The sequence below is a fragment of the Anabrus simplex genome, chromosome 2 (genome assembly GCF_040414725.1).
Source record: "Anabrus simplex isolate iqAnaSimp1 chromosome 2, ASM4041472v1, whole genome shotgun sequence".
Classification (NCBI taxonomy): Eukaryota; Metazoa; Arthropoda; class Insecta; order Orthoptera; family Tettigoniidae; genus Anabrus; species Anabrus simplex.
In genome coordinates, this window is record NC_090266.1 from 680,903,703 (window position 1) to 680,928,189 (window position 24,487).

General features: G+C 40.8%; 1 protein-coding gene across 1 annotated transcript in view; it reads left to right on the plus strand.

The window, feature by feature from the left end:
• LOC136863031 (uncharacterized) overlaps positions 1-3,814 on the plus strand; it is a 129,993-nt gene extending 126,179 nt beyond the window's left edge. Inside the window, exon 4 of the mRNA XM_067139350.2 lies at positions 2,678-3,814. Within this exon, the coding sequence (XP_066995451.2) occupies positions 2,678-3,589 (912 nt within the window). The 3' untranslated portion in view covers positions 3,590-3,814. The remainder of the gene's footprint in view (positions 1-2,677) is intronic.
• Positions 3,815-24,487: the final 20,673 nt, after the last annotated feature.

Sequence of the window (24,487 nt, forward strand, 5' to 3'; positions counted from 1 at the left end):
GATACTGGCCGCACTTAAGCGACTACAGCTATCGAGCTCGGTCCGTTTTTTTTATTCATCTCTAACTGAACCGAAAAAGGGTTGAAACTGCACAGAAACTTTGACGATTGTTTCTCAAAAGGGAAACGGTGGAGAGTGATGCAGGAAGCATTCTGTACTATACAAACAAGAATCAACACTTGGAGCATCTAACCAATGCAATCACGGACACAATTATTAGTTGAACTTCAATGTTGTAAAATTTATTAACTTGTAGTAGACATATCCTTTTTTATGTCTATTGTTATAAGCAATACACGGGATTTTATGAATTTTTAGAACAGAAAATTTAGGAACATCGTTCTCGGAAACTTGAAATTATGGATTTAACGAAAAAAAGCCTGTAAATCCGTGCATAATTTACTCTCAGCATATATAGGGACTCAGTTCGCGATAAAGATGTCACTAACATATGTCAATCAATCAATCAATCAATCAATCAATCAATCAATCAATCAATCAATCAATCAATCAATCAATCAATCAATCAATCAATCAATCAATCAATCAATCAATCAATCAATCAATCAATCAATCAATCAATCAATCAATCACTAATGATCTGCATTTAGGGCAGTCGCCCAGTTGGCAGATTCCCTATCTGTTGTTTTCCTAGCAATTTCTTAAATGATTGCAAAGAAATTGGAAATGTATGTATTGAATATCTCCCTTGGTAAGTTATTCCAGTCCCTAACTCCCCATCCTGTAAACGAATATTTCCCCCAATTTGTCCTCTTGAATTCAAACTTTATCTTCATATTGTGATCTTTCCTGCCTTTAAAGACGCCACTTAAACTTATTCGTCTATTGATGTCATTCCACACCATCTCTCCACTGACAGCTCGGAACATACCACTTAGTCAAGCAGCTCGTCTCCTTTCTCCCAAGTCTTCCCAGCCCAAACTTTGCAATATTTTTGTGACACTACTCTTTTGTTGGAAATCGCCCAGAACAAATCGAGCTGCTTCTCTTTGGATTTTTCCAGTTCTTGAATCGAGTAATACTGGTGAGGGTCCCATACACTGGAACCATACTCTAGTGGGGGTCTTACCAGAGACTTAAATGCCCTCTCCTTTACATCCTTACTACAACCCCTAAACACCCTCATAACCATGTGCAGAGATCTGTACCATTTATTTACATTCATATTTATGTGATTACCCCAATGAAGATCTTTCCTTATATTAACACCTGGGTACGTACAATGATCCCCAAAAGGAACTTTCACCCCATGAACGCAGTAATTAAAACTGAGAGGACTTTTCCTATTTGTGAAACTCACAACCTGACTTTTAACCCCGTTTATAATCATACCATTGCCTACTGTCCATCTCACAACATTATCGAGGTAATTTTGGAGTTGCTCACAATCTTGTAACTTATTTATTACTCTGCACAGAATAACATCATCTGCGAAAAGCCTTATCTCTGATTCCACTTCTTTACACATATCATTGATATATATAAGAAAATATAAAGTTCTAGTAATAACTTACTACTTTGAGGAATTCCCCTCTTTATTATTATTGGAGGGAGATCTTCGCCTACTCTAATTCTCTGAGTTATATTTTCTCGAAACATAGCCACCCCTTCAGTCACTCTTTTGTCAAGTCCAATTGTACTCATTTTTGCCAATAGTCTCCCATGATCTACCCTATCAAATGCCTTAGATAGGTCAATCGCGATACAGTACATTTGACCTCCTGAATCCAGGATATCTGCTATATCTTGCTGGAATCCTACAAGTTGAGCTTCAGTGGAATAGCCTTTCCTTAAACTGAACTGCCTTCTATCGAACCAGTTATTAATTTCGCAAACATGTGTAATATAATCAGGAAGAATGCTTCCCCAAAGCTTATTAGCAATGCATATCAATCTAACGGGCCTGTAATTTTCAGCTTTATGTCTATCATCCTTTCCTTTATACACAGGGGCTACTATAGCAACTCTCCATTCATTTGGTACAGCTCCTTCATGCAAACAATAAACAAATAAGTATTTCGGATATGGTACTATATCCCTACCCATTGTCTTTAGTATATCCCCGAAACGTTATCAATTCCAACTGCTTTTCTAGTTTTCAACTTTTTTATCTTACTTTAAATATCATTGTTAGGTAAATTTTAATACTTCTTTAGTACTAGTCACCTCCTCTATCTGGACATTATCCTTGTAACCAACAATCTTTACGTACTGCTGACTGAATACTTCTGCCTTTTGAGGATCCTCGCATACACATTTCCTTTGTTCATTAATGATTCCTGGAATGTCCTTCTTGGAAATTGTTTGTGCCTTAAAGTATCTATACATACTCTTCCATTTTTTACTAAATTCACTAAATGACCAAATCGTGACTATAGCGTTAGATGGTGTTGACTCTAGTGAAATTCTTCTAATAGATAGTCTTGGGTGTCCTACAGATCCTACCATCATGGGACCTATATCAATAGTCGACAGTGTGGAAGGGCCTAAAATTTTACAGGCACCATTTGATGATTTCAAATTTCCTACTTCGGACGTAGTGCAGTTCAGAGTTTTCAGGTCAACGTTTTGTGCATTTTGTTTAGAACTTTTTGGTCGTATTTGTTCATTTGAGACATTTATTAATTGGTTGTCATGTTCCTTTTTGATGTTTCAGCACCATGACCAGATCGTGACCAGCCAGGATGTGGGGCTGTCGGTGAGATGCTCCTACAACATGCAAAACCGTAGCGTGGGGCAAGGTGTTCAACTTCAGGTTGGTGGTGATCTGGCTTCTTCAGAGGGTGAGCAGAGTGCGTATGTGACATCTCCAACAGTCACCATGCGCATTACAAACCGAAAAGGTGAAGATATACATACCGCTCAAGTTGGGGATGCCCTTAGCCTCCGATTTGATATATTGGAACAAAATTCACCATACCAGATCTTTGTCAGGGAGCTTATAGCGTTAGATGGTGTTGACTCTAGTGAAATTCTTCTAATAGATAGTCTTGGGTGTCCTACAGATCCTACCATCATGGGCCCTATATCAATAGTCGACAGTGCGGAAGGGCCTAAAATTTTACAGGCACCATTTGATGCTTTCAAATTTCCTACTTCGGATGTAGTGCAGTTCAAAGCACTTGTCACACCATGCTTGCCAACATGCGAGCCGGTGGTTTGTGACTTAGAAGATTACTATGGCATGGTGAGGCGAGTTGATTCCTATGGTAAGCGGCGGAGACGTGAAGTCGATTCTCAAGTGGAGAAGGTTCCAACGCAAGAGGAGATGCTTGTGGTCCAAAGTATTCGGATTGCAGATAAATTTCAGTTTGATAGATCGAAGGAGGAAGAAAGTAAAAACTGGTTGAACTTGTCTGAAGATGGTGAGGAACAAGGCTTATTTTGTCTGAATGGACAGAATCTTACGTACGCAACTATTGTGTCCTTATCAATACAACTGCTGCTTCTAGTAGGGTGGGTGATTCTGTGGCAACGGAAGTGGAAAAGCAAAAATGAGGCTCCTAAACAACTCCAGGATCAGAGTGAGGATCACCCTTGGCATCGATTAGACTGCGTAACTCACTGACTGTAACAAAACAATTTGGACTTCCAACTCGAAAAACTTATTTATGACTGATTTTATGATAGTTCTTATTTGTCTGTAAAATGTGAACGGTTGATTTAGCCTGTATACTGCAGTTATATGAATGACTGGATGGGCGAGAGCATGGAATAAGGGTGACTGTACATGTGGGAAGTGATTAAGGGTTTGGTGGAGGGAGGGTTTTCATACGGCATTGGTCACCCAAATTGAAGTTCTGGAGTATTTTTCTTCCCAAAGTTCCTCTGTACATGTTGTATTTATTTAGCTATTTATTAATTTATTTATCTGTTTGTTCTTGTACATAGTGACTGAACTGATATTTGGAAAACACATGTATATACACTTCGAATATGTATAATAAAGTATTTTATAAATAAAGTATATTTTGTTGGACAGTTATTTATGACATCCTTTCAGTCTAAGTATACGGCAACACTTACTTCTGAACGAGAATTAAGATGCCCTTTGGTAATTTAACAACCATCTACACGCTCAATGAGACGTATTCCAAATATTTCACAAAACTTGCTGGGAAATTAGGTTAAAAAGGAATTACCGTTAAATGGGGATAGCTGTATATTTACAAAGCTGCATATCGGGGTGTTTGGAAACCCTGTGCATTCGGGTAATAGTCGGGTACCTGGGTAATAAGAAGCAGGTACCCGTTCACACAAAAGCTGATTCTCGTTCGTGAAACTTTGGTAGGCAATAATCTTATGATGATGAGGAGGATGGATTAAGACCAGCCATTTAGAAATTTTCACACCAACTAAAAAAAAGGTGAAGTTTGTTCTAAAATAAATTCCATCTTATGTAATGGCTGTGGCATGTAAATGACATGTGAATACCGTTGTTAAATAGTTTGTTTATATTTTTTTCTTGCATATCCACTAGTTTTAAAAGATTTCCTTATGGGGGATAAGTTCGCCACAAGTGAGTTAGAATAAGTATATTTTATTCATAGACTGTTATTTTAACTTTCCAGGAGAAATTATTTTTATTTAATAATATTATTTACGATTACAATTGAACCTGACGACCGTCATTAGATCTTTTCATTAACAAAAATAGAGCATAACGGGCCAGTACATAAACATTCCAACCAGTAGACAAATCTGTCGAAAAGCTGAGTTGGCTTCTTTTAACAGATTGTAAACAAACAAAATTATTTTTTTTTACAAAAATGCACATGTATTTATTAATAACAAAACAATGCTACCCTCAACTTAGATTTTTAACAAAGCTCGGTTTCTACGTAAAGAGACGTAAATTAACGTTCTCTGGGCACAGAGAGGGATACACTTCGCTAAAGAAAGATGATGGACCAGAGACGCAATCTAGTAGGGGAGAATGGAACAACAGAGCAAGTGGCTGTGCGGTTTGAGTCACGTAGCTATCAGCTTGCATTCGGGAGATCGTGGGTTCGAACCCCACTGTAAGGCCATAGTTGATTCCTTCCCACTCCTAGCCCTTTCATATTCCATCGTTGCCATAAGACGTATCTGTGTCAGTGTGACATAAAGCAAATTGTAAAAATAAAATGAATAAAACACATTGCTGACAATGTATGCAAGCAACCTATCATCGGGATAAGCGGGTATCCGGGTTTTCGGATATCATTACCCGATGTAACAGGTACCCGGGTATTTCACTTCGGATAACCGATGTAAGGTGTACCCGGACACATGGGTACTCAATAAATCGGCTCTCGGCATCAGTTCCACTTGAAATGTAATTCACCAAACACTTTCTTTTGTTGTCTTGGAGGAATGACTCAAATATTTCCATCCTTATGACACGAACCCGAGTACATCTACTCTTCGGGTGGCTATGTTACCGATTCTGCTAGTTGCTTTACGTCGCACTGACACAGATAGGTCTTATAGCGACGATGGGATAGGAAAGGGCGTTACCGATTCTGCTTGGAAGGCCAACACACTCACACACGGCAAACGTACTCATTTCTTTGATGTGGCGTTGGATGTGCATGGAGACATCTCTTAGGTAAGGGCAGCATTTGAAGATTCCTAGAGCGCTTCGTCAGTCATGCCAGAAACCGGTGACTTAAATCGTGTCTATCAAGGACGCTGGCAACTGCGACACCGTTGCGGCAAGCATGGCAGTCATGGGAAATTGCTGTCGATGATGCACTTTGCCTAGCCGATGTGCTGTACCCTCAGACGTCTCTACAGTATAACCAGAGCAGCATTACTGAGACCATTTGACGATTCCCTATCATAACAACACAATGAAAGTTCTTACGTTCAATTCAAATTGTGTATAAAATGTTTAAAAACATATGATTTCCCCGTCAAAATAATTAAATAATACATACAAAAGTCTAAATTTTTATATATTTGTAGAAAGAGAGACGGGCGGGAGAATTTAGGTACACTAATGATGCCTACATGCTTAATGACTGAAATTACCTTGATCATCAATAACATAACTATTCTTAACGTACATTCACAAGAAAATACTTCACACATCGTAATGACTCCCTTATTTAGACATTAATTATAAATGAATAGCCTTCAATAATCACAAATAAACAAGATTTTATTTGTATTCAGGACAGGTAGAAGCAAACAAAGGTAAACATAGATTACTAAGTAGACCGTATAAAATGTTACAAAACACTAAACTAAATTTTCTTTTGCGTGTATCGTGTTTTTCCTTAATTTGTTTCGATTATTTTGACCTCACAAGTAGTTGAACATTGGCTTTATATTGACTCAAACGCAGCCATCACAACTTGCGACTTTCTTTTCCCATGGCTCGCCGTGTTGTGAGGTTACAGACAGAGAGCTGCCTATCAAATCGGAGAGTAGTCTTAGCACGGTTGTCGCCGATTCCGTCACGACTCAGTCTGCCATGCCTCTCTTAAACTCAGCGGCGTATTTTCCTTGCATGCAAGGCATTCATTGCATGCGTTACGATAGCGCAAAGGACTGTGTGAAGTATGATTTTAGGTTGTTTCAAGGCAAGTGTTATTAATTTCATTACTCAGAAGTTCAAAAGTTCCGTTGCTTGACAACGTGTGGCTCTGGTGTAGTCTCGCCATCTAATCCACTGTAGAAAGAAAGAGACAGAAAATGGAGGAGTTAAGGACGTAACGCATTCAATCTTAAAATTGCATTCAGTAGTAGACATAGTTCTGAAACCCTCCGCATGATGTCACTGCACTTAACTCTTTGTCACCATTTACGTGCTACACGCTGCCATCCGTCAGCAGCTTTGGAGAAATTCGGAATGTCCAAAGTAGAATATGAAGGTAACGGTCGAACGCCAAGCACGGATTACCCCCTGGCGAGATGAGCTCTCTTCGGTACGGATCCCTTGCGGGTGCTCCATTTTCCAAGACTGGCCTTACGACGATAGACAGCCGAAGGTTTTGTGAGGTATTTTATACCCTGTTGCTGTCAATCCATTGAAATATTTGCCAGTATTTCTATACCTTCTTCTAATGCAGAGACAGAAGGTCCTTTCAGTCAGCTGAACTTGGTGAAAATAAAGATGCGTACCAGACTCCACGCCAGAACTGTTTCACGCTTCACGCCAAAAACGCACTTAGAAGTGTTAGGAAGACCTGTTACTCATAATTATGAATTCTCTGAAAGTGCCTTGAGTAAGACAGGAATCTCAGCTGCATATTCATATTCCAGTTGCAACTACACCAGAAAAGGAACCTGAGTCTTCTCATTTATTAGGTATGTTGTAGTTATTCATCCATTGAATGTTTCAATATTCTCCTCATGTAGACCTAGTTCACAAAATTTCACGTAGTGACATTTTAACCCAATTAGTGACTTCATGATAATTGGCAACACTCAATCTAGCAGCTTCCCAACTTGAGTAAATACTACCCAACATACACTTAAACTGAGCAAACAGATCCATTAAATTTACAGTAGTATTGGCTTTCTTGCATAAACAAATAAGAAAATAACACAAATATTAATATCACCCTATTCTTAAGAGTGTTAATGTGGAGAAGAAAATCATTCCATTCGACTGAACACAATTTATAGGCTAATCTAACAGAGAAGTTAGGGCATATACGGTGAAATAGAAACATTTAAACCGGGCGAGTTGGCCATGCGGTTAGGGGCGCACAGCTGTGAGCTTGCATCCGGGAGATAGTGGGTTCGAGCCCCACTGTCGGCAGCCCTGAAGATAGTTTTCTGTCGTTTCCCATTTTCACACCTTAATTAAGTCCACAGCCAATTCCTTCCAACTCCTAGCCCTTTCCTATCGCATCGTCGACATAAGACCTATCTGTGTCGGTGCGACGTAAAACAAGTTGTAAAATAAAAATAATGAAAATCATATAGCGCAGGATGTCATTTCGTCAGATAAAAAGGACATTTTTCATATTCCTTAAATCACGTCAAATAAAAATAAAATAAATTTGAAAATACATGCAAGTACCAGTCTACATAGCCGTTGCGCCTCAGAATATTGCTATGTGACAATGTTGTCGAAGTACGGACACGCAGCACATAGGCCTATATATTATGAACGATAATTCTTTGATAAGAAATTCCCACAATATTAAACCTTAGATAATTAGACCTTACAGACATGACTTCTAAGCTGAAATATTTCACACGATTTCTCTGGGAACCACACAATGATTGCAAGAAATGTTCATTTTTTTGGTGATTTTCCTAAAAAGCAATTCAGTTAATTAATCGAAGTCAATGGAAAGTACTGTATTTTGATACAGTACGACTTAAATCCGAAATGAGGGCAATGTTCACTTCTGAACACTTCAAAGATAAGACTGTGGCACAAATCCAGAAGTTCCTATTGAACAGTGGTATCGATAGTGGTCTTCGTGAACTTTATAAATTGTTTACATTGGCCCACATTTCTTAAAGTTTAAGTCGTCTCTCTGCATTAGGAATGATGTCTATAGTGGGGATGGGGATGGAGGCACATTCGTGCATGTGAGGGTATGCCCTTTCTCCATTCACCATTCCTGAATTGTATCGAGTGGAATTGGAATTTACTAAATACATTGTGCTACTGCATGGTTACTAGTTGCATTCCTCCGTGGGAAATCCAGGATACGCCACTGCTTAAACTGATAACTATAAAAGGCAAGTGTATAGTTTGACGAGATCCTTGATATAGCATTCAAAGCCACGGGACATCTACTTTTTACGTGGAGCTCGAACCGCAGGGACGTGAATTTTCGTTTCCAAAACCGTACGTGCATTAGTCAGTATTTAAACCACGACCATCTTGGTGACGTCCTGTAAAGTGATCATTATCTCGGGCGTCATAATGCGCGCTTCAGGTGTTATAATTAATTAATCAAATGAAACCTTGTTCCAATTACAATGTGTTTTATGTCGCACCGACACAGATAGGTTTTATGGCGACGGTGAGAGAGGTAAGGCTTAGGAGTGGTAAGGAAGCGGCCGTGGCCTTAATTAAGGTACAGCCCCAGCATTTGGCTGGTGTGAAAATGGGAAACCTACAGGGCTGCCTACAGTAGGGCTCGAACCCACTACCTCCCGGATGCAAGCTCAGAGCTGCGCGACCCTAACCGCACGGCCAACTCACTCGGTGATCCTGTTCCCATTAAGGGGAATATAGAAGGTGACTCAAAAAGTTTTGTTTTGCTTTTTAAGACATATTAACATTTGGAGTTTTCTGTTTAATTTGTTACGTTGTCTCATTAATACAGGTTGAGTATACGTATTTTAAATAATTTGTTAATTATGTTACTGTGCTAGCCAGTTGGTTTTCTTTTTTGTGGCATTTACATGTACTTGTTCAGTTTAAACGCCGCCTTTAGAAGGCCGAGGTTTGTCCTGAATAATAGCGGACATGGGTTGCATTGGTTGCTACGTCAGCCTTGCCTGTTTATCATTCAGCTTGATAACAATGCATGAAAGCACTTACGTTTTGTAAACAAAATGACAGTTGGGCTGCAATTTCAGAAAACGACATTTTTTGCAACAGCTCTTTTCTCCGGAAATGCTTCCGCTAGTTGTTTTGAAATTTCCAGTACTTCTTCATAGCATCATCGAGCTTCTGTGGATCTACAACGGTAGAGGTAGACCAAACAACGTCATTATAAAAGCTGAATGAATAAACAAAGAAATCATAAGCGCTATACGAATGAAAAGATGAGGCTTACCACAAATACTGTAAATAAGAAGTGATGTAGATATAGAAGCGTATGTAGACGAAATACACTGAGCGTAACGAATCACTCTGGAGTCTAGTGATTTTGGCAATAACCTGGAAAGGCTTCGTCAAGTGTCAGGGAAACCTTTCTGGACTGTAATAAAGAATATTATGGCCCGCATGCAATAGTGATGACATCCCTCCGTATAGGGTTGGCGTCAGTTAGGGCATCCGGCCGTAAAACCGGGCCAAATCTACATGTGCGACACAGTTCGCACCCACGAATCGACAGAGGTGGGAAAAGCTGTAGTAGAAGAAAAAGAAGAAAGGGAGGGAGAAGGGAAATGAATTGCGCTTTGTGTAAATCAAGTGAATTCATTGTAAATCCTAGGGAATCGCTGGAGAGATGGAAGGAATAATTTGGAAGTGTTCTTAGCATAAAAGGAAATTTTTCTGTTAAAGCCCCGAGGAAGAGGGCAGTGAAATTACGCTCCAGGAAGTGGAAACGATTGTCATTGACTTGCCAAAAGCTGCAGGAACAGATTAAATGAGACCTGAATTGGTGAGATATAGTAAGAAGGCAGGTATGAAGTGGCTTTGTAAAGTAAGAGGATCAGCATGGAATTTTAACAAGGTACCTGGTGATTGGATGAAGACAGTATTTTAGGCTACCCATCTATAACGAAGGGAATGGGAAGGATTGCAACAGCTGTCAAGGTATTTCATTACATTCACTGGCATTTTGGAAAGGAGGGTGGGATTAATGATGGAGAGAAAGTTGGACGAAAATCTATGTGGTTTCAGACCACAGAGGGGCTCTCAGTACCAGAGTATCAGTATGCCGCAGGTAATTGAAGAATGCTTCATAGATCTAGAGAAAGCATATGAAGGAGTACCGATGGAAGGTATGTAAACCGTCCTGGTGGATTATGTGACTAAGGGCAGATTATTTATTAGAAGCAATCAAAGGCAGTTTTATTGATAAATGGGTTGCAGTGGGAATTGATGGTAGAATTAGTTCTGGAATCAAGGTTGTTACCGGGATTAGCCAAGGCTGTAGTCTTTCACTTTTGTTGTTCATAGTTTACATGGATCGTATACTGATATATATAAAGTGGCAGGGAGGGATTCAGTTAGGTGGAAATATAGTAAGCGGTTTGGCCTATGACGACGACTTGGTCTTAGAGCCAGACTGCGCTGAAAGCCTTGGAACCTGAAAATAGGTGCAGTGAGTATGGTGATGTCAGGAGGGAAGAAACCTAAGTGAACTGAATGTCAACTTGGGAAGTCAAAAAACTGGAACCGATATATTAGTGCATGTATTTAGGACGTAGATTCCCCTTTCCTTTATTATCCATTTTCCGTCGCACCGACATAGATAGGTCTTATGGCGACAATGGGATAGGGAAGGCCTAGGAGTGGGAAGGAAGCGGCCGTAGCCTAAATTAAGGCACAGCCCCCAGCATTTTCCTAGTGTGAAAATTGGAAACCACGGACAAGCATATTCGAACCCACTATCTCCCGGATGTAAGCTCACAGCTGCACGACCCTAACCGCTACTAAGCCTGCCCCGCGGTCTAGGGCTAGCGAGCCTAACTCGCCCCAGGTTTCATTCCCGGTCAAGTCAGGGATTCGTATCCTGGATCTGACGGCTGAGACGAGGTCTAAGCGATTACATTTGAGAAGCTACTGGTGATGAGGTAACGGCCCCGGTCTAGAAAGCCAAGAATAACGGCCGAGAGGATTTAGCGCCCTACACACATGGGAACCTGGTTCGCCGATCTTGGTTCGTGAGCGTCGCTCTCTACACACAGTAGAGGAAATGCCAACAACAGTTCGTCCAAAAAGTCATTTTCCTTTTGAATGCGGTGGAGATGAGCTGTTCGATGTTTGCAGTTGCTCTTATTTCTTAGATGAGTAGGGCGTTTTAACAGAAGAAGAGATCCGAGTGGACCATGCAGTGGTTGCGTGAGAGAGAAATGTGGCCTCATATTAATCTTTTAAATCACCTCAGAATAAACAATGTGAAGGACTATCAAAATTACTTAAGAATGACTGAGGTTGAATTCCATTACTTGTCAGAACTTTTCACACCCATATATTAATCTTAAAGTTCTCGAGATAGAAATCTTAGATGCTGAAGATTCCCTTCCTTCCTTCCTTCCTTCCTTCCTTCCTTCCTTCCTTCCTTCCTTCTGTGAATGAATCAGTTCAAATCAGTTTTCCTTTCTTCTTTCTTATGAGTTTAAAATTGTCTGATCACTTTTCGCTTGAGAGCATATAGACTTTAAAAAAATGTAAATGCAGATAACTGTAGAGTTAGTCGTTCCAAGCTGTAGCAGCATCTCCACTGACAAAATGACGAAGAAGTTTCGTGTCCTCGACACACAGGCGAACGCCCTGAGACCAGGCGGCGAACCGAATAAATATTTTCCAACCCGATGGAAGACCAAGTTCGTAAACCTCCACACACAGGCATAAAACGGCGAACTTGGTTCGTGCGAACCGAGTTTGGAGAACCAGGTTCCCATGTGTGTAGGGCGCTTTTGTCACACTATTCACGCGTCATCCCGTAATCTTCCAGCCTTCGAGCTGAGCAGTGGTCGCGTGGTAGGCCAATACCCATCAGGGCTGTAGCGGCATGGGTTTCCTTTGTTTTTTTGGGGGTGGGGTACTATATCCAGCAACGTACATAACAATTATAAAGGCCAACTGTGTGTTCGAATCTGGGACCACAAGATTGCAACTAAAAATGCTTAACACTATTCAACTGGGCGCTTTCTGCATATCACACGCATTCATATTTTTATACTTCCAGAAAATCTGTCGTATGCGTGTCCAAGGAAAAGGCTTCACGAGACCAGAGGGAATTTTAGACGCCTTCTGTCCAATTTCTATAAATTTGTTGAAACAATACTAATCGTTTCTTATCAGTAAATAACAGTGTTACATACAGAGCAAGGCCCGATTAGGGTTACCAGACGTATTTCATTAAGAACAAATGTACCCTTTTTTGGGATGTCTACCTTTGTACTCTCTCTCTCTATTTTCAATAGAGCACTCTTCTCTTCACGAAGTAGGTATCCTTTACTAACAAACAAATTAATATTAAAAGGATAAATAGCGGAGCTAAGGGAGAAACGTGAGCATTTCACAACACCGCTAGAGAATTCGGCGTAGTTACCGGCAGGAAGACATTCTTATACAGTTGATCTCTTCTTGCTTACCGTTTGTCCCACATACTAGAGGGCTCTCTGTCGCCACTTTACACGATTGTGTGCCATGTCGGGATGAAGACGTGCATTTGTTAGATCTGCATGTATGATGTCAAGCCAGCGCTGTCTCGGAAGTTCTACTGGCCTTTTCCCACCCATCAGTGATGTCAATCCAGTCATTGCAACTGTTCTTTCAGCAGCTCGACGTTCTTGCCCACACCAGTGATTGACGCCACTCCATATCGCTTGCGAACTTCAGTGTTGCTGAGATCATGAAGTGTCAGAGCAGCTTTGTATCCATCACGTCAAGGCGCTGTACAGAGCAACTGGGCGATAAACAATCTTCTTGTCACTAGGGCCCGGACTTTTATGTAATATGCAGATAAAAAAACCTCATGGCACTACAGCACTTGAAGGGCCTTGATCTACCAAGCGACCGCTGCTCAGCCCGAAGGCCTGCAGATTACGAGGTGTCGTGTGGTCAACACGACGAATCCTCTCACTCGTTATTCTTGGCTTTCTAGACCGGGGCTGCTATCTCACCGTCAGATAGCTCCTCAATTCCAAACACGTAGGCTGAGTGGACTTCGAACCAGCCCTCAGGTCCAACTAAGAATCCCTGACCTGGCCGGCAATCGAACCCGGAGCCTCCGGGTAAGAGACAGGCACGCTACCCCTACACCACGGGGCCGGCAATATGCAGATAAGCATGTAGTAAATATCAGTGAGATATGTAATTAAATATATAGTAGCATCAATGAATTAACTTTACAAAATATTCGTGTATACCTTTTATTATAATTTATGTTTATGATATGAGACAATGAAACTGTTTTAAACACCTCCATATTTTACGAAAAAGTTATCCTTGTCGCTTTAGATTTACAGTCTGTATGTATGTTCAGTCCGTCAGCGCTAACGCTGGTGGGATCCTCAGCAGCTCTGCCATCAGCTGTCATAGATGGCCTAGGCATCATTGAAGAGGCGTACTAGGGAAATGAGGAGTTAGGTAGTTTCCCGTTGCTTTCCTCACATTTACACTCTACTGTTTTCTAATTTTCAGAGTGAGTATTGTTACTTATTAAATAATCAATGTAAGGGGATAAGAAAAATACTTGAGATGTATAAAAATAATGTTATGCACTGTAAATCGCGGAGAGTATGTCCAACCCTGTCCGGCCCCACGGCCCCCTGTCACCCGGCGGCCCCGGGTTCGATTCCCGGCTTGGTCAGGGTTTTTTGATTGTAAATGATTAATATACCAGTCCTGGGGACTGGGTGTTTGTGTCGTCCTTAACATTCCTTTCCTCGCATTCAACACTCTACACTTCCTCCATTCCAATTACACGCAGGTTCATATCATATGGTGCAAGTAGGAGCAAGAGATCTCTATAGGTCGACGCCCCGAGCAAATAGCGTTTTAAAAAAGTTCCAACCCGTGTCCCGTTTCTCCACGAGGTCGGTTATGAAGTGAAATAAATCTCCGTATCGAATTTTACGACCGGATGCCCGTTTTGACGTCAGAGAAGTTATTATGATGAAATAAATAACGTAACATATGATAGTATAAAGGGAGGGAATGAAACCCCGTGCCGGCACATGGCCTATTCCTGTCGAATAGCACCAAGGGGTATGCTGAAGGCTTCACGTCTCCATCCGATGGACCAATCACCATCAACAGCGTCGTACGCTCTCACTCCATACGATCGCACTGTAGTGATCAGAAATTGTACACTACCACCTCTCCTGCCGGCCAACGTTCAGATGGTGAAATATTTTACGACCAGCGGGACTCGAACCGGCTAACCATGGTGTCAGACTTTGAAGCTTTAACGTCCATGGCTAACGGGCGGGCTGCGTTGTAAATCGCGGAGTATTTTACACAATTTATTGCTGTAACTAATTTTCTGTTGCCCTTATGCCATGAAAGTGAATAAAAAACGTTACTAAATAAAGTTAATATTGTTTATATGTGGTGTGTCTAAATGTTATATTCCTCATATAATATGTAAAATATGTAATATTGCTAAGAATATATATATGTAAGAATATGAAAAATGAAACCCAGGGATAACCATATCAGAGCCACAATTCGTCGATATTTTCAGCTGTCTACAAGTAAGGTATCCGGGGCCTACTTATCACATGACTCGCAGCCACTGAGCGCCCCTTCAGCCACGCGCTGCATATTTCAGGACTGAGGGTTCCATCTGCAGTCATTGAGGAGTGTCTGTTCAAAAGGTTCTGTTCAGTGGCGGTGGGCTCTCAGGAGCACATGAGCACGTGAACACCCAGTTCTAACGCATATTCACGCATTCATGGATACCGGTAATTCAAAATTGTTTCCTTTTTTCGACCTGATTTCGTCAATCGATCGAAAGCGTTCAACTTATATCGAAGCTCCGTTACACTGACACAAGACCAACTACAATATCTCAGACCTTAACCGACCTATCGAAACTGTCCATAATGGCGGCAGCCGGAGTGCTAGCATGCGTTTGTTTTGATTTGTGTAAGCCGTGTTGTTACCAAGTATTTACAGAAATGTGAATATTTTAATCGTACATTATATTTATTTATGGTCTTAAGAAGGTTATAGATCCTCTTTCAGTGCCGTAAAAAGCTGTTTGTTCTCAAAGAGCTTATTTATTCCAAAAATATAGGTGGTGATTAGGTTAATGTTGATTCTCGTGTTCTTCCCTGAAAGTATTTTCTTCATTTTTAGTTACCTATGCAATATGTTTATAGTTTAATGTGCTGTGTGCCCGGATGTAAGTAAGAGCTTCAATGTTCCCGTTTCCAAAAGACCTAGTGTTAAGACAAAATTGGGTTAAGAGCATTCGTAAGGAAAACTTCGAACCAAATAATAGGACTAATAATGTTGTGTGCATTAATCGTTTTATCATTTTTGAAATTAAATGTATTGTTAGGGAAGATATTGTACACCCATAGCAGGTGGTGATCTAATTCGAGTGCCGCCCAAACTTCCGAAGTTAAAACTAATGATGCCTATCCTAGCATTTGCCCTATCAGCCAACGTACCTTACTACAAAGAAAATTAAATCAGTTCCAGGAAGATCCCGAAAATCATGACCAAGATTTATGATTTAGAGACTAAATTAATCTTAAATGGTGGTGCAAGAATGATGTAATTAATTTTCAACGTTTTACAATGAACATGCGTAAACTAAACCTAACCCCATTTCCCGTGAGTGAGCATGAGGATTATGTTCTTTCTTATATAAAATACAATTATGCTGTCAATTGTGGTGAGTTTTAAGGCGACGAGTACTTTAGATTGTCAAGTGTATAATACAAATATCGTTTGTACCTACTCAACAATACAGGTGGATTTTGGAGGGTTGAAATTTTGTTGGAGACATTTGTTTGCGTGTTTTACATAATGGGCTGTGATTAATGGTAGTGTTACATAGTATTTCATGTAAAGTTAATCATGTTCTTTGTTGACATCTATATATCGTATTTGGTGATCGGAGATCCATATCTGAAATATATTTATACTCTGTGTCTGTTTCAACCTGACGTTGATACAATAATTCTTCCTTCGTTATTTTCCCCTCTGAAATTTCATTTAGACTTACAATATGCGATAACGCTACTTTTGCTGTTTAATTATTCATATTTTGAGCTAATGAGTTGCATTTCATGACGTTCGACTTGTGATATTTTCTTTAGGTGACTCGGAATAAACATGCATAACCTTTCCCTCAACCTCTCATATCGCACACCGATGTCCGCCATGTTTTTTCTGTATTACGGTCTGATGTAATTGTAGTTGGTCTTGACTGACAGCTGTTCGATTCGACTCACAATGCCAGGGAGCACACTGGAGATTTTGCTACGAACCTTAAGACTATACGCATGCGCATGGAGATGACGCCGTGGTTTATGCACAGATATATCCATAAGCGAGGAGCACGGTAAGGAATGTGCCTTTCCGTATACAACCACCCTAAAACCAGAGATAGTATTACAGTTGACCACAAGGGTTCGCCACTTCCTCTGTTACTGTTGGCCAAAGCTCCCAGAAGTTACTATTGCATTACATCGCCGGAAGATTTCAGTAGTAGCTAATTCTGAACAGGTTATCGTAATCACGGGATCAGAAAGCCAGAGCCTCAGGCAAAGTCTGAGCGACTCAGCCCGGCAGTCGTAATTTTACTTCTCTTGTACACTCACAGATTAGACTCGGGAAAATGTATCCTCGGTTATAAGGTTTCTACCATATTATGAGTAGAGAAGCAACCGTACAAGAAACTTTTAGTGAAATGATTTAAGTAAGTGATTTTGTACTTATTTGCGTTCTATTTTGGTATATTTCAGACGTGGACACAAATTTTGTTGTGAATCGCCTGAAAATTTGGTCACCAGCTGCCGCTGGTTCTATTTCCACTTCCTAAAAATAAATCAGTATTTCGTCCACATGCCTTACAGTAGTTGAGCAATCCAAACCCGATCATAGGTGTGATCCAGGTGCCTTTTATTTTAAGTTTCTTGCGCTTTTCTTACAACTTTCTTAAGATGGAAATAACACCTTTTGAACAGACACCCCTCGATTGTCGAGCCAAGATATTTAAATAACCTTATCTCTGGAGGGTCAACGCCATTTATTTGCATTGTATTAAGATCATTTAGATCTGTTATCAGACATTCAGTTTTCTTAACGTTGAGCCGTAGTCCAAATTCTGCGATGTGGTTGGTCCATGCCTGGACTTGTAGTTGTCATTTTATTGCCTACTGATAATAATCATTTAAATACTGAGTAGTCTATCAATCAATCAATCAATCAATCAATCAATCAATCAATCAATCAATCAATCAATCAATCAATCAATCAATCAATCAATCAATCAATCAATCAATCAATCAATCAATCAATCCTGATCTGCATTTAGGGCAGTCGCCCAGGTGGCAGATTTCCTATCTGTTGCTTTCCTAGCCTTTTCCTAAATGATTTCAAAGAAATTGAACATCTCCCTTGGTAAGTTATTCCAATCCCTAACTCCCCTTCCTATAAATGAATATTTGCCCCAGTTTGTCCTCTTGAATTCCAACTTTATCTTCATATTGGGATCTTTCCTACTTTTATAAACGCCATTCAAACTTATTCGTCTACTAATGTCATTCCACGCCATCTCTCCGCTGACAGCTCGGAACATACCACTTAGTCGAGCAGCTCTTCTTCTTTCTCTCAGTTCTTCCCAACCCAAACATTGCAACATTTTTGTAACGCTACTCTTTTGTCGGAAATCACCCAGAACAAATCGAGCTGCTTTTCTTTGGATTTTTTCCAGTTCTTGAATCAGGTAATCCTGGTGAGGGTCCCATACACTGGAACCATACTCTAGTTGGGGTCTTACCAAAGACTTATATGCCCTCTCCTTTACATCCTTACTACAACCCCTAAACACCCTCATAACCATATGCAGAGATCTATACCCTTTATTTACAATCCCATTTATGTGATTACCCCAATGAAGATCTTTCCTTATATTAACACCTAGATACTTACAATGATCCCTAAAAGGAACTTTCACCCCATCAACGCAGTAATTAAAACTGAGAGGACTTTTTCTATTTGTGAAACTCACAACCTGACTTTTAACCCCGTTTATCAACATACCATTGCCTGCTGCCCAGCTCACAACATTTTCGAGGTCACGTTGCAGTTGCTCACAATCTTGTAACTTATTTATTACTCTACAGAGAATAACATCATCCGCAAAAAGCCTTACCTCCGATTCCATTCCTTTACTCATATCATTTATATATATAAGAAAACATAGAGGTCCGATAACACTGCCCTGAGGACCTCCCCTCTCAACTATTACAGGGTCAGATAAAGCTTCACCTACTCTAATTCTCTGAGATCTATTTTCTAGAAATATAGCAACCCATTCAGTCAGTCTATAGAAGAAGTCATTCAGTCTATAGAATTAATGCCGGCGGAAGGAGTCATTATTCAGGAATCCCTTCTATTTGATCAATTTTTAGATTTGAAAATATTCTGATAGGGGAGAAGTGAGTTCAGTGAAGCATTGCCAGATGAAAAGTGGGTGAGCTCAGTGCTACTGAAATGTTACTTCATTCTGGATTTCTGAAGATATGTAATTTTTTAATGATATACCTACTGACTTTGCCAATATGGAAAGAATATTTAGTTTGAAAAAGAACAGCGGGCAGCAGAATGAAACTATCAGCGAATTCATTGAAGAACTTATTCTTGACTCAGTTCAATTTCAAAGACCTAAATTATTCACATTTAAACAGTCTCATGGCAATGATCGTTCAGGCGAGAAGACTCTATGGTATGACACTGCGGTTAGCTTGTTCGAGTATATTCTTCTTCTTCTTTTTCTACCGCTTTTCACACACATGTGGGGTCGCGGATGCGAACTGTGTCGCAGATGTGCCTTTTTCCATGTTTTACAGCTGGATGCCCTTCCTGAAGCCAACCCTATCTGGAGGGATGTAATCACTATTGCGTGTTTCTGTGGTGATTGGTAGTGTGGTGTGGTGTGTGAATATGAAGACAAGAGTGTTGGGACAATCAAAAATACACAGTCCCCGAGCCAGAAGAATTAATCAGGCGCTATTAAATTCCCCGATCCGGACGGGAATCGAACCCGGGACCCACTGAACCGAAGGCATCAAAGCTGACCATTCAGCCAAGGAGTCGGACGTTAGCCGGTTCATGTACCGTTGGTTGAAAACAAATCACTATCCGAATGTTGGCCGGCAGGTTAGGAGATGTAGTGGTATGTAATTTCTAATCACTAGATTGCGTGACAAAAGCCTGGATTCAATTACAAACCTCTCCGCAGTGCTGTTGACAGTGATTCGTCCGTCGGATGGAGAAGTTGAGCTTTGACCGGACACCTTGTTGGTATTTGACAGGAAGAGGCTATGTGCTGAAACAGGGTTTTACCCTCTCTCTACCTCATTATCACGATCATTTCGCACCCATAAACGCAGGGGCGTCAAATAGAATGACCTGCATCAGGCTAGCCGAACATGTTCTCGGACACTCCCTGCAGCAAAAGCCATACGATAAATTAATGTACCCAGTTTTATGTACTTTATTTGAGGAACTAAGACCTACATAATAAATAATAACATTAGAAGGTCTTCAGAATGCAAAGTAAAGGGAAGCTAATTATAGAAATAATATAGTTAACACAATGAGGGCAGACCTGGACATTTTAATTAGGGTTTACTATTTTTAATTCGTAATCATTACGTAGTAAGGGTTAGGCCTCTCCTCCTCCTATCATCCCCACAATTAGTATTAAATCTAGTCGTGTTCCACGAGACATTGAAAAATGCACTCTTTCTTCTTCACTTCACCGATTGGTCTGATAAATCTAAAATATCAGAGCAGTAGGTTGGAGAAGCACCCTCTCCTGTTCGACGTTCTAGGGTTCGAAAAATAAATAATTAAATAATTATTTATTTCACCTTCCTGATTGAACCGTGTTGTTGTTTTATGTGCATTGCGTACATTTTGCTGGTGTGGGTTACTGTAGTCATGTCCCAGTTCGTGAAGCATGGGCAACGGCTGAGTGGCCTAGGAAGTGGTCTTCAGAATCGGAATAGCAGTTCCTATGGAATGTGAGTGGGCAGGAGGTATAGCTCTCCTTGTGCTCAGACGGTTAGGACTGTACAGTCAACAGGTAGTCCCTAACCCGTTAGAGAAGAGATTCTCACTGGGACTATGGGTAAGTAAGGGTAACATCCCGCTTCACAGAATTTTCACCGAGCATGCTCAGAAAGTTTTACGTAAGCCTCGGACCTATGGAAGTAACGGAGTCCCACTTCCATTTGACAGGCTCTTTGGTAGCAATTTGGCGAACGAAATGAATTCGAAGGGGAGCTATCAATATTAATTGGGCTTATGGAAGAAGAACTGGCTGAGTCAGCCAATTGATTGTATAGTCCTAACCGCCTGAGTACAAGGAGGGCCATGACTCAGCCAGTTCTACTTTATTCGGGAAATCTGTTAGGAATGTGGGGTTTTTCTATGAAATTTTCGATGATACGGACCACAATCTAGGTCTAGGATAGAGAAAGTGAAATATTTCTGCAGACGAATAAGGGTAGAAAGTATCCAGGGCGAGGAAATTAGACAGAAGTACATGGATAAGATTAGTGATAATTTCCAAACACTGGACAGTAAGCAGGTTCAGGATACAGAAAGAGAATGGGTGGAATACAGGGATGGATGCTATAATAGAAACAGCAAGGGAATGGCTAGGAACAACTGTGTGAAAAAGTGGGAAAAAAGCGAACATCTTGGTAAATGATGAAGGGAGAGCAGCTTGTAAACGTAAATGGAAATAGTTCTAAACAAAGACTGATGTAGACAGGGAATTGTACGTAGATGAAAGAGGCAGAGCGAAAAAAATGTTGTTGAATACAAGAAGTCGTGGGAAGATTTTAGTAATGACCTGTAGGGGCTAGGTCAAGCGGCAGAGAAGCATTTCAATAGTTTTTTTTAACCCTTAAGTCTCATATTTCGTATTTGTCATGTTATGTAAGAAAATGAAAAGTGTAACATAGGTGTATAATTGTATGCAGAATTCCCGTAAGTCTGATGAATAGAATGTATGTGAGGACACTGGGAACTTTGGGTATGGTTTCGAAACTCTGTAAATTATTGATATGCGGGGTTTCTGAACGTTGCTATTGTTGACTAAAACTCCTGGAGACCTCTACTGTTCAACAAGTCTGTCCTGTTCTTTGAATCCCATGGGAAGGGAGTCCATCGGGATATGAAAGTAAAGTTTTAGGTGTCACAGTATAACTATTTCGTGTATTCTAGGGACCACTTTGGTAAGTTAATACCACTCACTACGCTGATGGTCTTATAAGCTAAAACCTCAGGCGTCTTAACAATACACCCAGTGCCATTCTGATGCCAGAAACAGAGCGTGCAAACAGAATCTTCCAATTAATATACAGAAATGGAGGATTTGAAACATTGGAAGGATACATACGGAATGAAGGAGAAATTCAAAGATTCTGGAAAACCGTGTATGACTGAGATACTGTATCACTGACAGAGGAAATGGTCAACAAACGTTGTTCATTTGAAAATCATTTCTACTGTGTGTACATTCATAAAAAAGCAATTTAAACCAGTCTTGCAACTATTGCAATATTTATACAAGAAAATTACACATCTCAATGGCATGCTGAATCGATATTTAAATTTTAGAAGCAATAAAAGCATTTAAAAGTTCTTTACGCAATTAATTATTCAGTTTACCTTACTTCCCCACAAATTTACAATTTTTGACTTAGGTTTTTTTTTTAAAATAACCGATTCATTTCTGGACAGTAATAAAGAGTCTTGGAAAGGGAGGAAAGGGGAATGAATAGTTTTTTGGGTAAATCAGGTGGACTCATAATAGATCCCAGGGAATCACCGGACACGTGGAAAGAATATTTTGAAAATCTTCTGAACGTAAAAGGAAATAATCTTGGTGACGTCGCGAACAACCGAGGTCATGGGGAGGAGGAATACGATTTTTGTGAACTTACGCTTGAGGAAGTGGAAAGGGTGGTAAATAAACTTCATTGTCATAAAGCTGCGGGAATACGTGAGATTAGACCTGGAATGGTGAAGTATATTGGGAAGGCAGGGAAGAATTGGCTTCGTAGAATAACAAGATTAGTATGGATTTTTAGTAACGTACCTTTTGATTTGACAAAAGCGGTCATTGCACCTATCTATAAGCAAGGAAACAGGAAGGATTACAACAACAAACGAGGTATCTCATTGATCAGTAAAAACCAGGCAAGGTGTTCACTGGGATTCTGGAAGGGAGAATGCGGTCAGTGGTTGAGAGGAAGTTGTATGAAACCAGTGTGATTTCAGACAGGTTCAGACTTTCATTATGCGTCAGCTAACTGAAAAATACTACGAGGGGAATATACCTTTATATGTGTGTTTCGTAGATTTAGAGAAGGCATATGGCAGACTTCCGATGGAAAATATGTTCTTCGTACAGGGGGACAATGGGATTAATGGTAGATTATTGAAATCCATCAAAGGCATTTATGTTGACAATTTTGCTGCAATGAGAATTGATGGTAGAATGAATTCTTGGTTCTTACAGGGGTTAGACAAGGCTGTAATCTTTCACCTTTCCTTTTCATAGTTTACATAGATTATCTGCTGAAAGGTATTAAGTGGCATGGAGGGATTCAGTTAGGTGAAAATGTAGAAAGCAACTTGGCTGATGCTGACGACTTTGTCTTAATGGCAGGTTGTACTGAATGCCTGGAGTCTAATATCTTGGCACTTGAAATAGGTGCAAAGAGTGTGGTATGAATATTCGCCTTTTCAAGACTGAATTGATATCAGTAGGTAGGAAATCCAAGAGAGATGAATGTCAGATTTGACATAGGCATAGCTGTAATAGGAAGATCATTTTAGGTATTTAGGATGTTTGCTCTTCCAGGATGGTAGTATAGTAAGTGAGATTGAATCAAGGTCCAATAAAGCTAATGCAGTGAGTTCGCAGTTGCGATCAACAGAATTTTGTAAGAAGGAAGTCGACTATCAGAGAAAAGTATCCTTGCATCGGTCTGTTTTCAGACCAACTTTGCTTTACGGGAGTGAAAGCTGGATGGACTCAAGATATCCTGTTCAGAAGTTAGAAGTATTTACACTGACTGACAGAGCAAATGCAACACCAAGAAGGAGTGGTCAGAACTTTATGCCAATTGCAGGGTAGACTGACGTCACTGAGGTATGCTCATGATGTGAAATGCGCCGCTGTGCTGCGCACGTAGCGAACGATAAATGGGACACGGCGTTGGCGAATGGCCCACTTCGTACCGTGATTTCTCAGCCGACAGTCATTGTAGAACGTGTTGTCGTGTGCCACAGGACACGTGTATAGCTAAGAATGCCAGGCCGCCGTCAACGGAGGCATTTCCAGCAGACAGACGACTTTACGAGGGGTATGGTGATCGGGCTGAGAAGGGTAGGTTGGTCGCTTCGTCAAATCGCAGCTGATACCCATAGGGATGTGTCCACGGTGCAGCGCCTGTGGCGAAGATGGTTGGCGCAGGGACATGTGGCACGTGCGAGGGGTCCAGGCGCAGCCCGAGTGACGTCTGCACGCGAGGATCGGCGCATCCGCCGCCAAGCGGTGGCAGCCCCGAACGCCACGTCAACCGCCATTCTTCAGCATGTGCAAGACACCCTGGCTGTTCCAATATCGACCAGAACAATTTCCCGTCGATTGGTTGAAGGAGGCCTGCACTCCCGGCGTCCGCTCAGAAGACTACCATTGACTCCACAGCATAGACGTGCACGCCTGGCATGGTGCCGGGCTAGAGCGACTTGGATGAGGGAATGGCGGAACGTCGTGTTCTCCGATGAGTCACGCTTCTGTTCTGTCAGTGATAGTCACCGCAGACGAGTGTGGCGTCGGCGTGGAGAAAGGTCAAATCCGGCAGTAACTGTGGAGCGCCCTACCGCTAGACA